Source organism: Protopterus annectens, chromosome 2.part2, assembly GCF_019279795.1.
Source record: "Protopterus annectens isolate FY-2018-M chromosome 2.part2, PAN1.0, whole genome shotgun sequence".
NCBI classification, from domain to species: Eukaryota; Metazoa; Chordata; order Ceratodontiformes; family Protopteridae; genus Protopterus; species Protopterus annectens.
Genome location: NC_056730.1, coordinates 411,312,626 through 411,327,921, shown reverse-complemented (window position 1 = coordinate 411,327,921; position 15,296 = coordinate 411,312,626). Strand labels below are relative to the sequence as shown.

General features: G+C 44.2%; 1 protein-coding gene across 1 annotated transcript in view; it reads right to left on the bottom strand.

The window, feature by feature from the left end:
- The window catches only part of LOC122795948 (transcription factor TFIIIB component B'' homolog), a 390,329-nt gene extending 380,482 nt beyond the window's left edge, over positions 1–9,847 (bottom strand). The window contains exon 1 of the mRNA XM_044064431.1: positions 9,502–9,847. Coding sequence (XP_043920366.1) covers positions 9,502–9,847 — 346 coding nt within the window. The remainder of the gene's footprint in view (positions 1–9,501) is intronic.
- Between the last annotated feature and the right edge of the window lie 5,449 nt (positions 9,848–15,296).

Genomic DNA, 15,296 nt, shown 5'->3' with positions numbered 1-15,296 from the left:
GCCTTGGTGACTCTTTCAAAGAAATTGACCAGGTTTAAGAGGCAGGATCTGCCCTTAAAGCCGAACTGGGTAGGATCCAGTGTCTGTAGGTCCCCAATATCTTTATTTATGAGGTCCATGATGATCCTTTCCATAGCTTTGCAGACCAAGCTAGTCAGGCTTATGGGGCGAAAGTTTCCATGATCCGTTGAGGCACCACCTTTGTGGAGAGGGACCACTGTTGCTGTATGCCACTCTTTGGGGACATAACCTGTACTAAGGCTGAGATTGAACAGTAGTTTTATGTTTGGGCTTGGTTCTTCTTGGAGTTCATGTAGGACGCAGCCCGGGACACTGTCTGGTCCCATTGATGCTGTGTTTTTTGCTTTGGAGAGGGCGGCTCTTACCTGAGCATCTGAGATGTCAGGGGGGCAGCACTCTGCTGGGATAGATATTTGCCCTTTTGGTGGGGAAGGGGGAGTTTGCGCTGAACCTGTCAGCTAGGATGTTGGCAATGACTGCGGTTTCGGTGTATTTTTTGTCATTTTGGACTAATTCTGAGCATATCTGGGAATTCCCACCCAGGTTTCTAACATAACTAAAGAAAGCCTTGTGATTATCCTTGGTGTCCTGTGCAATTTTTCTCTCGAAACTGGCCTTAGACAATTTTATGAGTGCCCTTAGTTTTTTGCTAATACTGATCAGAGATGCCTTCCCTTTTTGGGATTTTGCTCTATCATGTGGTATCTTCCTCCCTTCTATTGTATAATTTGTTTATGGCTGGGATCCACCAGACAGGACGCCGGCCTTTGCAGAATTGGGTCTTGGTTTTGTTTGGGATTGCATGATCCATGCATTCCTGAAGGTGTTCATAGAATGCGTTTATAAAGGATTCTGCGGTCTGGGCTGTATTTTCCACAGGCCTGGGGGCTTTGAAGGATTCCACCTCGGTTTTGAGGAGTGTGAAATTTGCTTTAGAGAAGTTTTTCACTGTGGTTTTCTGGGCAGGGGCTGGGGTCAGGATGTGAATATCTAGTGAGATTAGTTTATGGTCTGATCTTACCAGTGAGGGATACACTTCTGGTCTGGAGCATAGAGTCCCCATGTTGGTGATGATCAGGTCCAGTATGTTTTCCCCACTTGTGGGAGTGGTAACAAACTGTTCCATAGCATTTGAGTTTATAAATTCTAGGAACCTTTGGGCTAGGGTGTTGGAGCTAGAGTAATGCTCCCAGTCTATGTTTGGGTAGTTGAAGTTGCCCAATATAATGGTGTTTGGAGAGACCTTCATATTTTCCAGTGTTCTCAGGAAGGCCGAGTGGGGTTCCTGGGTTTGGGAGGGTGGTCTGTAGCAGGCTATAAACTGGAAGGCAGTTTTACCCACTGTTAGTTGCACATGGATAGTCTCTGATGCTTCGTGCTGTGCCACCAACCTGGAGGTGTGGGTATCTTTGACGAATATTGATACTCCCCCTCCTTTTGTGGTTCGGTCCAAGTTTTGGGGCCGAAAAACATGGTATGACGTATAACCTGGTAGTGCTGGGGTGCTCTCGGGAGCCTTGAACCAGGTTTCTGTTACTGCACAGATATCGATGTTCTCCATGCTAAGGAGAGTTTTGAGTGCGTGAATCTTGATGTTTAGACTTCTGGCATTGAGTAGCATTACTCAGTTTCTTATCCCTTGTGATACCTATGGAGGTGGGTTTGTCTTTTGAGCCTTGCCTAAAAAAGGCACTATGGGGGTGGCAAGAGCCTTTGCCAATATCCGAAAGCCCAGGGGTGACAGGTGCAAGCCGTCCCTAGCGAAGCATCGTGGCTTGTCGAGCATGTCATCCCAGGCTGACAGGCACTGGATCCCCTTTGAATGACACCAATATTTAAGCCAATTGTTGAAATTGATCACCTTGCCTTCATATTGTGGCATCTTTCTTGGTGAGGGCAAGATGCTACTCAAGGTCAGGGTCATACAGGCCTGAGCTACATGCTCAGAAAGCTCCTCTATGTCTCTTTTCATGTAGTCCAGGGAGGTACATCTCAGGTCATTCACACCAGCATGGACAATGACTGAATCATATTTGTACTTGCCTTGGAGTGACCTGAGTGCTTGTGTTATGTGGCAGATCCTAGCGCCCGACAGGCAGCTCACCGTGACCTTCTTGTTCAGCCTGGTGAGCGGGACGTTAGTGTGCCGGATGACAGAGTCACTATTACAAGTGTATCAGGTGTGTTGTTTAGCCTTAAGGGCTGTGACTGTTCGGCACACTGGCTTTGTGATCTATGTGTTGCACGTGTTTTGCTTTGGGGTAGCGGTTGCTTGGGTGTCTGCTTTGGAGGTCTCTGTTGCTTAGGCAGATATTTATTTAGAGTCTCCGAGTATGTTTTTGTGTGTTTATGTGTTTGGTTTGCTGTCGTGGTAGGTCTATGTGAGACTGGAATTGTAGTGAGTGTGGTTTACTTCTCCTCCTGACTGGTTACGCCAGTACTGAGTTGAGAGAGCTTAGCCTCCAGTTTGGCTATATGGTTGCATCTCTCACGTGTTGGAATTTGTTGGGAGGAGGAGAGGGTTGTCTGTGTACATGAGGCAGTTGTACCATTGCCTCAAGATTCCCAGATTCACCATCTGGACTGGAGAAGAGACTGATAACTGACCTTTGGACATGCTAGAATAGTATTGGGAATTCCTTTATAATTGAAAAAAGGGCCAATGGGGAACAAGGTACTCAAGGGGAGTTTGTGAGGGTGTAGTGCTTTTAATTTTTTAGTGCTGACTTATATAATTGCTTTAGTGAGCAAGTGCCAGGCTTTAGAGTAGGAATAGGGTGTTTATTATGAGAACTAGATCAGTTCTAAGGGAAAAAGTGAAGAGCAGACTTTGTGGAGCAGAGAATGGTTTAAACCCAATTAAGCGGCGTTGCCCGATGCTGCGGTATGTGCAAAATGGCGCAAAGCCACACCACAGCGGGTTTTATACAGGGGGGGACTTTAAAGAGCTAGAAATTGGCTCAAAACGGCCAATAGACTACCAGATTCTTGTGCTGGGAACACTCCTCCAGGGATAGATAGGCTGCTCTAAGCTCCCCACTGCCACTGGTGAACAAAGAAGCCTCCTTATATCCAAGAAAGGAAATGGGCAACACAGGAACTTTCCAAAAGTCCAGAATACTGCAAAGCCTGTATTTGGACTACTCTAGGTCAGGAAAGACAGGAAACAAGGATATTTTTTTTTTCTTTTTTGCAACAAACAGCAGGAAAATGCAATAAATATGTAACACAGGCTAGCGCACTTCAGTGTGTAGCCTCAACAGGTAAATGCAACAAACAGGGCAAACTTTAAAAGTGCAGGAACAAAAACAACTTTAAACAGTTTAAAACAGTTCAAGAAGCAGAAATACTTGCAGTTTTAGCTGGATCGGACAGTCACCCAGGTAGTAGCAGCAAAAAAAAAAAAACACTTATCAGGTTAGCAGTCTCTCTTTTAGCCTCTCTACTGCTAGCTCCACTCTGCAGGACCACGAGGAGCTTGGCTGAGTAGTAACAAGCGCAAAAAAACGCGCCAAAGCAGGTTTTATACAGGGGGACTTGAAAGAGCTAGAAATTGGCCCAAAACGGCCAATAGACTACCAGATTATTGTGCTGGGAACACTCCTCCAGGGATAGATAGGCTGCTCTAAGCTCCCCACTGCCACTGGTGAACAAAGAAGCCTCCCTTTATCCAAGAAAGGAAATGGGCAACACAGGAACTTTCCAAAAGTCCAGAATACAGCAAAGCCTGTATTTGGACTACTCTAGGTCAGGAAAGACGGGAAACTAGGATAATTTTTTTCTTTTTTTTTTCTTTTTTGCAACAAACAGCAGGAAAATGCAATAAATATGTAACACAGGCTAGCACACTTGAGTATGTAGCCTCAACAGGTAAATGCAACAAACAAGACAAACTTTAAATTACAAGCGCAAAAGCGCGCTAAAGCTGGCTTTAAAGCAGGGGGTTAGAAAGAGATCGGAAATGGCCCAAAACGGCCAATAAGCTGCAAGTTACTGGGCTGGAACCACTCCTCAAGGGACAGATAGGCTGCTCAGAGCTCCCCACTCTCACTGGTGAACAAAGAAGCTTCCTCCCATCCAAATAAGGATATGGGCAACACAGGAACTATGACACAGCCCAGAGATCAGCAATACCTGAAGACTGGACTATTCTAGTTCAGTAAAGGCAGGAAACAAGAATATTTTTTTTTTTTTTTTTAAGTAGCAGAAATTAGGTACAGAATCACAGTAAATGCTTTAATTTAGCTAGCGCACTTGAGTGTGTAGCCTACCAGTTGCCTGCATCACTCTGCAGGACACCACGAGGAGCTGTGTGGAGTTGTATACAATAACAAACTTTTTAAATCACAGATTCGCTAAGAAAAAAAAAAACTGACGTTTTAGGCAGAATTAGTTAAGACAGCAAGAAAAGCAGAAAACTGATACTTAATCACTCCAAAGTCACTCTTTTGTCTCTCTGCTGCTGTAGACTCTGCAGAACACCTGGAAGGCACTTACTGAGCGGAATACAAGCGTAAAAACTGTGCAAATGAGGTTTTTATAGCAGGGAAGTGAAAGAGAGAGAAATTATCTCAAAATGGCCAATAAACTACTAACTTCTGGGCTGAAACCACTCCTCCAGGGACAAATAGGCTGCACAAAGCTCCCCTCTATCACAGGTGAACAGAGAAACGTCCTTCTATCCAAGTAAGGTAATGGCAACACAGAAACTTGTGACACAGCCCTGGATTCAGCAATAACCTGAAAACTGGACTATACTAGTTCAGAAAGGTGGGAAACAAGTATATCATTTTTTTTTCAGAAAATAGAGCAGATACAATCAAAACAACACTTTACCCAATTGACCAGTTAAAAAGCTTAAAACTGAGCTCTGTTCCAGCAGTCTTCAATCAGACAAGTTCTAACTGCACAGTCCTGCCACTAGGGTACAGAGAAACCGTCTCCAAAAAAGACAGCCTGGGTCAGTGCACAATTCATACAAACAAAGCTAGATCCAGCCGGCCTGAATCTAGTCTATGTTACAGCAAACAAGGTGTACCGATTTCAGAAAGAAACAATTCAAGTAAGCATAAGCCTTTAACCAGAAATTCCCAGCAAAGAAGGGCAGAATCTAGACTCTCCTCCCACAAGAGTGCAGACCACAAACCTTCTTAATGTAAAATAACTGGCCTGAAGCCCAAGTCCTTAACCTAGAACTAATACACTTTTAGAATAACAGACACTGAGCCTTCAATCAGCAGTTCCCAACTTAGAAGTATGTACGCTACCTGTCCTGCCACAACAGTGCAGACCACAAACCTTCCTAATGTAAAACAACTGGTTTGAAGCCCAAGTGCTTAAACCAAGGGCCTTAGAATAACAGTTACAATTTAATCAGGCTACTAACAAGCAGTAATAAAGGCAGCAAAATAAATTTAATTGAGCACTTTTAAAAGAGGCAAAAGCAAAATAAGGTATTAAAGTAGGAAGAAACACAAATACAGTAAGGCAGTTAAAGTGCAAAAAATTTTTTTTTTTTTTTGAGATGGAGGAAATAGAGCAGATTAAGATACTATAGGGGAATGCCCTTCCCAAGTGCTCTCTCTGTACACTGCAGTGGAGATGGGACTGGTAAGAGTATCCAAAATCAAAATATGATCTCACTGTACTCAGTTGAGTGAGCGAATGAGATGGGTCCAGGAGGAGTGTGCAAAAAGAGATTTACAGCAGGGGCAGGCAATTCCAAAGTCACCAATATTAACACCACAACGGAGGGTGGGTGGGGAACTACTGCAGAGATTCAGAGACACACACAATATTTACTGAATCCAAGACACACAATATTTACTCACTCAAATCTTAAAGAAGTGCAGAAAATATACTTAAATCAGCTTATGTCCAGTTGATATATGCAGACAAGTCTCAGTCAGTGAGTTCAGATGGCTAAAATATACTTAAATCAGCTTATGTCCAGTTGATATATGCAGACAAGTCTCAGTAGCCAGCAACTAGATTTAAAATGAAACCATGAACTCCAGTGCTTGCAGGAATTGCCTTGCAGAGAAGCTGGGTCATGCTTGCCAAGTTCATGAAGTAAGCCGATAGATCTTCTTGCTTCTGCTGAGGGAGGAATACCATCTGGGTGGCTGTATTCAGAATCGCTCCCAGGAAAACAATCTCCCTTGTAGGAACTAACTTGGACTTCTTTTTATTGACAGTGTAACCCAAAGAGGTGAGAATGTTCTTCACAAAATCCAAATCCTTTTCTAGTTGTTCTGGGGAGTTTGCTTGAATGAGACAGTCGCCCAGGCAAGAATAAATCTGAATGTTTCTCTGATGGCAAAAAGCAATGGCTGGAGCCAGGCACTTCGTAAATCTCTGGGAGCAGTAGATAAGCCAAAGGGCAATGGAGAGAATTGCAAGTTTTGCTCCCCAGCCCTGAAGTGAAGGAACTGTCTGCAACTTTCCCTTATTGGGATGTGCAGATAAGTCTCTGAGATCCAAAGTTACCAGCCATGAATCCTTGCCCAGCATGGCTAGTAACTGTTGAAGAGTGAGCATCTTAAATTTGGGAATCACCAGAAAATTGTTTAGAATAGACAGAACCAGAATAGGGTGCCAGGTTCCCCCTTTCTTGAGTACCAGAAAAAGTCTTGAATAAAAACCTAGGCCTGTCTGATTTTCAGGAACTGGCTCTATAGCTCCCATAGTCAGTAGAGAAGAAATTTGAGTTTCTACCTCTGCCCTGAGAGTTTTGGGTATTGTCTGGGTAACCTTGCAAAACAGGAAAGGTGTGAAAGTAAAACTTGTATCCTTGGTTTACTATATTGAGCACCCATTTGTCATCTGTGATGGTAGACCATACCTCTGGGAACCTGGCTAACCTTCCCCCCAAAGGAAACCTAGGGCCCGCAGAGGTAGGCACAAGAAGGCCGGAGTCATTGAGAATGTTTGCTTTGGGAAGCTGGCTTAGAACTCCCCGATTTAGCAGAAGAAGAATGCCATTGTTTAGCCCTTTGAGGGTCAGAAGCCTGCTCTCTGGAAGATCTGAAACCCTTGGGCCTAGAGCGACCCTGCTTGACAGGATCAGGGAAAGACCAATTCTTGGAAGGATAATGCCTACTAAACCGAGGAGGCTGAACCTGAAGGAAGTCTTTTAAGGCTTGCAGAGATTTTGCTTTATCCTTCAACTTCTTCAGTACCTCCTCAGCCTTATTACCAAAAAGACTGTCATTGTGCAAAGGAACACCCAGCAATTTAGATTTAACAGGTTCAGAAAGAGGCTGCTCCCTGAGCCAAACATGCCTTCTAATTAAGGAACCAGTGGCTGCTGCTATGCAGGAAGCCTCCAAAGTGTCAAAACCACAATGAAGTGAATGCTTATTAACTGAAGTGGCAGAATTCAGTAAGTCTTGTAAATCTTTGTTCTCTGTCATGGAAGGAATATCTCCAAGTTTAGCCTTAATAGCCTCCTAAGTATACTGCTGATACTTAAGCATGTGAAAAAGACAACTCATGGATCTAATGGCAAGAGTTGCAGAGGTATAGACTTTTTTTTATCACACCTGTCCAAGGCCCTAGACTCCTTATCAGAAGGTACAGGGTTTTTAGCAATAGTAGCCTTAACACCCTTGGGGTCTTGAGTAATAATTTCTGGAACAGCTGTAGGGTTTTTAAAAAGGAAATGATGAGATTCAGGAACCCTATAATACCTATCTGTTTTTTGGGGGGGCAGGAGGAACAGAATTAGGAGTAAAGAATTTTCCATGAAAACATCATTCTCAACTTCCAAAACTAGAGGTATAGCCAGAGGCTTATGCTGTGGCAAATCCAAAAATTCCGATTCTTTTCTTAGACTGTGGAAAATCCTGACATTCCCATTTAAAATGCTCCCTAAGAGTATTCAAGGTATCCCCAAAGGAAATATCTTCTGGAGGGGAGGCAGAAGGGATAGAGTCCTCAGCACTAGAAACCTCAAAGTCAGAAAAAAGTTGAGAATTTCCTTCTTCACCAGCAGACATACTGGAAATCTCAGAATCTGAGACAGAGAAATCATCAGGAGACAATTCCCTAGCCCTCTTTGAAGGGGGGGGGGATGACAGACCCTAAATCAGGGAAAGAAGATCACCAGCCATCTTAACCAACTGGGACTGAGGCACAGGAGGGGTGGCCGATGGCTGCTTGTGAGTAGGTTTGCGGCTGGAACGTTTACTAGCAATCCAGACAGACTTGGGAGACCTAGCAACTGCAGAAGTCTGAACTAAGGTAGTCGGTCTGGTCTCATGTTGAAAAGAAGAGGTGTCAGAAGCCGGTGCCTGCAAAGCGGCTCCGGACCCATCTGAGGCAGCGACAGGCGGAGGGTCTGAAGATGAAATAGCAGCCTGTGGCACGGAGGACTCCGTAAAGGTCTCGGCAGAGGCTTGCGGCTGAAAATCTGCAGACTGCAGGGGCTGTTAAAAGCACCTCACTGACTACCACTGTGCTGACGTCCAACTTCATTGGTGCGTCATCAGTAGATTTAACCCTAGGCCTGTCGTGGTCCTTGTCTTTGCGTTTCCTAGGTATATCCCAAGACGGGAGACCAGAAAATGCCATATTGACTAACTTAGGCCAGACTCCGAAATGCTTATACAAAATCTTAGCTCTACGGTGTATGGTACGCGGGTTAAAGGAAGCACAGAGATCGCAGTTAGGGACGTCGTGGCTCAAGGTCCAAACAAGTTATACAATAGGAATGGAAATCACGGTGCGGAATCAGTTTTCCAAAGGCAAGACCGTTATTAACTTTTTGATATTCGTTAAAGCAAGAAAAGAAGATCCCCAATGGGGTACTTATCTGAAGGAGTCTTCAACTTGGTAGTCGGAAAGCAAAACGAAGGTAAACGGCCGACCAGCACTAGTGCGGATTGCATCTGCTTCGAGCTCTGCGGCAACAAAGACTGAGGAAATGGCGTTGGCTGCCTCCCTTTATACCTGACATTCTGACATCAGTTTTACAACCGGCGGCAGCCATCATATACCAAGGACTCTGGTATTCAGGCCGACTGAGGGCTACCGGGAGCTGGGTAACCTATATGTGAGGACTGCAACAGTGAAACACGAAGAACACCTGAACTCATACGAGCCAAGGCCCTGAGAAGCAAAGTCAGAACCAACAGGTCAGTCCAACTATCCTCCCCAGACCCAACCAGAGTGTGTTGGCTCCTAGACTCCTCGATGGGCGCCGAGGAATTCTGAGTAAACGGAACCGATGGCACTGGAGCAGGTGTTGGCTCAGAAGGCACCACAATCATGAGGTCAACTCCTCCACCTCCGATGGACCGGTATGGCTTGGAGGAGGAAAAGAAGTCGATGGCATAACTGTTGTCCGTTCCACAACCACTTGGGTCAGTGCAGATAAAAATTTAGCAAACATGTGTGTAGCAGCTTCTGCACCACACGATCCACATCCAAATCGGATAGGCTAATCAAGGACCGAGATGAATGTATGGAGGGTGGTACCGACTGGAGAATAGGAGATTTTGGTACTTCGGAGACCAGTTCCCGGACTGGGGACAGGCTCTGAAGGCTGTGAAGCCATCGTCGACTGTTTCTTGGATTTTGTCAAATTAGATGAAGAAGCCTTAGAAGACTTGGAAGACTTCGGAGACTGGCTAGATTTATCCTGGTTGCTCAAAGCTTCCTGAAAAGAAGATTTTGGAAGTCCTCTATCAATGAGTTTTCTTTTCCTTTCATGTAGTACTCCACAGGAAAAGGAAAGGCAAATGGAGCAGCTCTCTTGCAAGTGCAATAAACACAATTTACGTGACAATCTGTCACTCACATCTTTTGTCCACACTATGGACATTTTTTAAACCCAGACTTGGGATGTTTGTTTTTTTCTTGGTCAACCATGTTAAATCCTACAGTACCAAAAATATCTAACTGTACACCAACAGACTGTAGTATCAAAGAAGAATGTACACACACACACACAAACTTTAGCAATCTTAAACTACAGAAAATTAGCCCTTAAAAAAACAAATAGGCTGTACATGAATAAATGTAATGTAACTATAACTATCTAAATGCACTCGCACATAAATAACTATCACTAACTATGACTACTTAAGAAAATTTTGAAATTTTTTTTAGAAAAAAGCTATACTGGCCCAAGCTGTGCCAGGAAAAGTACAGTTTTGTACCTACCATAAATGTAGATGTTTGAGTGCTAATACAGCTGCAGTAATCACAGATGGGTTCTCCTCTGTCCGGTCAAGAGGTCGGCCAGAATCGGTCTTTCTTGTCTCAAGGCCGGTTGTCGCCGCTTCTCTTCTGACATCAGTGAGGCCAGAGTATATAGACACAGCCGGACGCCATGTTCAGTCTTTCTTGCCCCAGATGTCAGGTGCCCCGAAGAAGGCAATACATACATAATGCATATAATATATATATGAGTATGCAACAATATAAAGCTTTTCTAGTAGATGGTCTTCTGGCCTCCAAAAAAATGACATCCTGCACCTCTTGAGAGTAGGTTGTGGTGTTGTTATTTTTTTTTCCATGCATGCAGATTGGAGTGTTTTCAGCTGACTGTGGAGAGTTTAACTGTGCTGAGTCAGCAGCAGAGAGAGCAGAGAGGGGGGGAGGACAGAGGAGAGGTGTTGTTAGCTCCTCAGCAATGGGTACCAGTGTTGCCTGGCCAATCTGGAGCAATCAGTATCATCTTCGGTTTGTCTGCTTGCTCTTTCAAAAAAAGTTAGGCAGGCAGAAGAGGCAGAGTGGGACGCGACTGTCCCATACTCCCTCCAACTGAATGAAAGAAGGGCGCACTCTCAGGCCTTTGGATGAAAAAACCCTCCAAACTTTTCCAATTGAATTCCTGTCTTCCTGAAGATCTATAAGATCTATGTCTGGCCTCCCCACTATTTGCAAACACCAAAAACTGTGCTGCGGATGTAACTGGATCTGTCATATTTTGTCTGTAATTTGTCTAATTTGTTGTTTTCCAATCCTCCCAATCCTGAGCTTGAAGTTCGATTTGCCATTCCCACAGGGTCATGGCAAGTCTCAAAGGGTCATGGCTAAAGGGGTATGAATGTGTTTTAATGTGTTGTTTATGTACCACATTACTGTGGTGTTGTCTGTTCTTATCATTAATTGTCCTGGATGCAGGAAGTCCTGAAAAAGCTGGAGCTGTGTATTTATGCTTTATTTTCTTTTTGATTTCTTTTTGTTTGCTTTTCTTTTCTTTGCCACTGATCACCCTGTGTCCTGTTCACAAGCGTAATCTCAATCTCTGAGAAGATATGTTGTGATGTTTGTTTTGAGCTTGAGGCTTGCAGGCTTGCAGAGGCCTGTAGTTTGCTTGGACATGCTTGGGCCCACCATTTATAATTGTTTCCAAACTGTTATTGGTAGTATTGTTTCCAGACTGTAGGTACCATTGAAGTTTCCTCATACCATACTTTGCACATGGGATTAAAAAGCACATATGATTAAAGATGCAGAAAATGAATGCAAGATCCTTCTGTGAGTAAGCCTGGTACTTTGTGTATCCCAGAGCATGCAATAGCCGTGGTCATATGTCAGATGTTCCAGAAGTATGTGTTTGCTGTCCCGCTTGGATCAGGCAGTGCAGTCAAATAAAGGTTGTATTGTATCCCTTTGAAGTAGGCAATCAGGCAATCACTGATGCTGTGGAACTTTGTGAATGGCAGTAGTAAAGTGTAAGGAGAAGGGCAGAGAATTTGATAGTGGATTGAACCTGCAAGCAAGAAAAATTATCTTCTGCTTCTGCAGCTTTGTCTGATTGGGACATGGCATGCTCCTTGGAGGTCCTCCAAGCCAAGCAGCCAAAACCCTATGCCAAAGTTAAAGTGTGAGCATCTTGAATTTTTGAATTTTATTTTAGTTTGAGATGGATAGATGTATAAAGTCAAAATGTCGTCCCAGTCCTTTCCTTTGGTTGGTACCCTTGGCCTTGAAAAAAAAAAACCCTTGACCTTGAAGGTGAGAGCTGAATAGCTGAATAGCTCTCATGCTTTGAAGCTTTGAAATTTGCTGGTGCTGCTATTGCCTCTGATTCTTTGGGTGGCTCTGTTTGGCCTTTTTTGGAAATTTGTGAAAATTGAATTTGTAGCCTCTGTTTATAATGTCCATGGCCCATTTTTGTGTTGTGTGTTTGCATACAATGCCCAAAAAATAGCAGAAATTTCCTCCCAGGCTGCTTGCCGAGTGAGACGTGTTGAGAATGGAAATGAGCATATCATTGGGTTTGCTTGCCATTTGTAGCACTTGTCCTTGCACTCTCTGCGCTGGAGTTGGCGCTGTCTGCCCCCTCTATATGATCTGTATATGTTGCTGCCCTTGCCTTGCCTGGGCCTGTGTTCTGTATTTTGGGCTTGTCAGTGGCTGGAAGGACCAAGTTTTGGCCAACGATTTGTTTTTAAACGTCGGCTGGTTGCGTGGAAAAAAGGTTTTGATAAAGGTTTGGGATTTTGCTTTTCTTCCATTTTTCCATATTGTCTCTCAGCATTTAATTAAACAGCATTCCCTTTTACAGCAGAGCATCTAGAAGCTTTAGCATCTGTTTGTTCTCAAGCCAAGCATGTCTAGTGTCTACCCACTTGCTCTGCACTATGCATCATATCCTTGTAACTCCTTAAATCTGGTTTGTTCAGGTTGAGACATTTTGTTAATTAATGTGATAACAGGAACTGTTGATATTTAAGCAAGGGGAATCTTCCTCCTCTCTGGGTCTCTTGTCTGGAGGGTTTGAGAACCTCTGATAATTAATTAAAAATCCTCAGCCATTTTAAGCATCTGTTTTAGGCATGGGACCCTGAGATGGGGCCCTGTGCAACAGCCTGATGGGATGCTGCTGCTTTGGATTTAGTAAAGGAAAAAAGAAGAAAAGAAGATGAGAAAAGACACCATGACACCATGGGGGTGGGTCCACATTCCACATTTCAACAGTCAGGCTTGATTGGTTGCTGGGTCTAGGAAGGGCGGGCCGAGGTCCCAGGGTAGGAGGGACACAGCCAAAAGTGTCGTGAGGTGTGCTGCAGAAATCAGGCGTCGCTGAGAACGCTGAGGAGATGTAGCCTGTTTTGTAGCCTGTTTGGCGTGATGTCGGACCTCGTGGTGTCCGGCCCTTCCTTGCATTTCAGTCCAATTTTGTTTATTTTTCAGCGACATTGGGGGGAAAAAGCTTTATTTGTAGTGTGCTTTACCAAAAGGTAGCTAGCTGGCCCAATAGTCGCGTTGTAAAAGGCTTGCCAATTAATAAGCCGAGGCGTCCGTGTCTGGAGGCCCGAACAAACAGCCGTCGAGGAATGGGGATCCTTATAATATGAAGACTTAAGTAATACAATTAACTTTTTTCAAATATCCCGGTCTGAGGCACCTGAAAGTTTCATCACGGGGTACTTAAGTTTTATGAAGGCCGGTGAGCCAAAATAAGAATGAACTTCGAGCTGTTTTTCTTATAGCCACTGGCCCACCGAGCGCAGAAAACTGAACTGCAACGTGGCGCAAAGACTGACTTATAAACTGTAGGCCTCAAGAGTGTCAGATACGATGGCCTCACTTGAACCTGAACTTTGAATTGCGACGACGAAGGAGACGCCAACCAAGACTTTGGAATTCTGCCGACCGAGACAGCTGTCCTCTGATCTGTTGCAGCGGCAAACTAGATTTGAGGTAATTCAAGGTGCATCATGGGATAGGGACTTGGCCTTGAGCTGTCTGAAGACCTCAAGCTTTGAAGTAGGCCACTTGAAGTAGGCTGACCCGGAGCCGTGGATTGGCTCAGAACCCATCTGTAAGAATTAACGGCGAAACGGAACTTCACATTGTCTATTTTGATTAACTCCTATACCTGTATCTGTAAGTCAGAGACATCAGACTTCATTCTTGGAAGCTCTGCAACCAGAGATGCTGTGTCTAGACAGCATCCTATAAACAATAAGAACGGAGTAGGCTTCAAATCTGATTTTTTGGGGATACCCAAGGGATATAAGTAAAGCAAACAGTCTCTTGTGTAGCACAGAAATTTCTTTTTTTGCAATTAAAAGTCAGTCATCTAGATACAGGAACATGCTGAACCCTTGGGCCAGCAATATGTTGCGACTACCAACCTGTATTTGGTAAACACAAACATAGCTGTGCTGAGACCAAAGGGTAAGGTTTGGAGCTAATAATGATTGGTTCTTTCAAAGTCAAGAACACCACTCATCTACATAATCATGATGCTGTAGATGGACTGCTGGAGGCCTAGAGGATACATCAAGTCACCTTCCGCAGAAGGAGAAATAGGGACAGCAGTGTAAAGAATAGTTGTGTAAAATCTTACCATAACCATTGATGTCCTTTCTCTTCCATGTTGCAGTATTCTAGGTGTGGGATTTCCTACCCTCAGGCGACGCCTACATTGGCTTCTATACAAAAGCTTCAGCTTGGCTGCTGTAGTATGCATGGGACGTCACACGTAGGGCCATAAACCAAGGGGCCTTAAATGTGATGTCTGCATACACAATCCTCAAATTGAAGGCCAGCAGGAGGTATGCCAGTTGATTACAGGTGTGTGACTTGGAGACCTACTGAAAAGTAGTTAGAACAGGAAGGTATAAGAACTGGGGGTACTGGTGGAAGGGAAGGAATACTGCAACATGGAAGAGGAGGACATCTATGGTTATGGTAAGATTTTACACAACTATTCTATGTCCTTCTACTCCTATGTTGCAGCAGGCAGGCTGAGCAGAGAGGTGTACTTTTTGCAGAAAAATAAGAAATGTCACTTTTTATCAATTGACACAAGTAGTTTATAACCAGGGGAACCTCGGCGGAGCTGGGGTCCATTCCCTTTTGCAGACACCATTTTGCAAATCTTTCCCATTTAGCCAGGTAAGCTTTTCTGGTGGTAGGTTTCCTTGCCTCCTTTAAGACTGAAAATACGTCCTTGGAGTAGTAGTGTCTGAAAGGAATCAAAAGTTTATCACCCAAAGAGTCGTGCACAACATCTGACCTGTGAGTGTAGGAGAGCTCCTTTGTCTTGTGACAGTAGGTCCACCTTGAGGTGTAATTTGAAGTGATTGCCCTTGGCTAGTTTGTGAAGTAGGGGGAACCAGTGCTGCCTTGGCCAGTAGGGAGTCACTAACAAGATTTTTGGTTTGTCCCTCTGAATTTTCTGAATCAGTGGGAATGGGGGGGCATAAAAGATCTTCCACTCCCAAGAGATGCTGAAAGCGACCACTCCCCATGCTAGAGGTGAGTGCGTTTTTGAGCAGAAGTTCTGCGGTTGCCTGTTCTGGGGG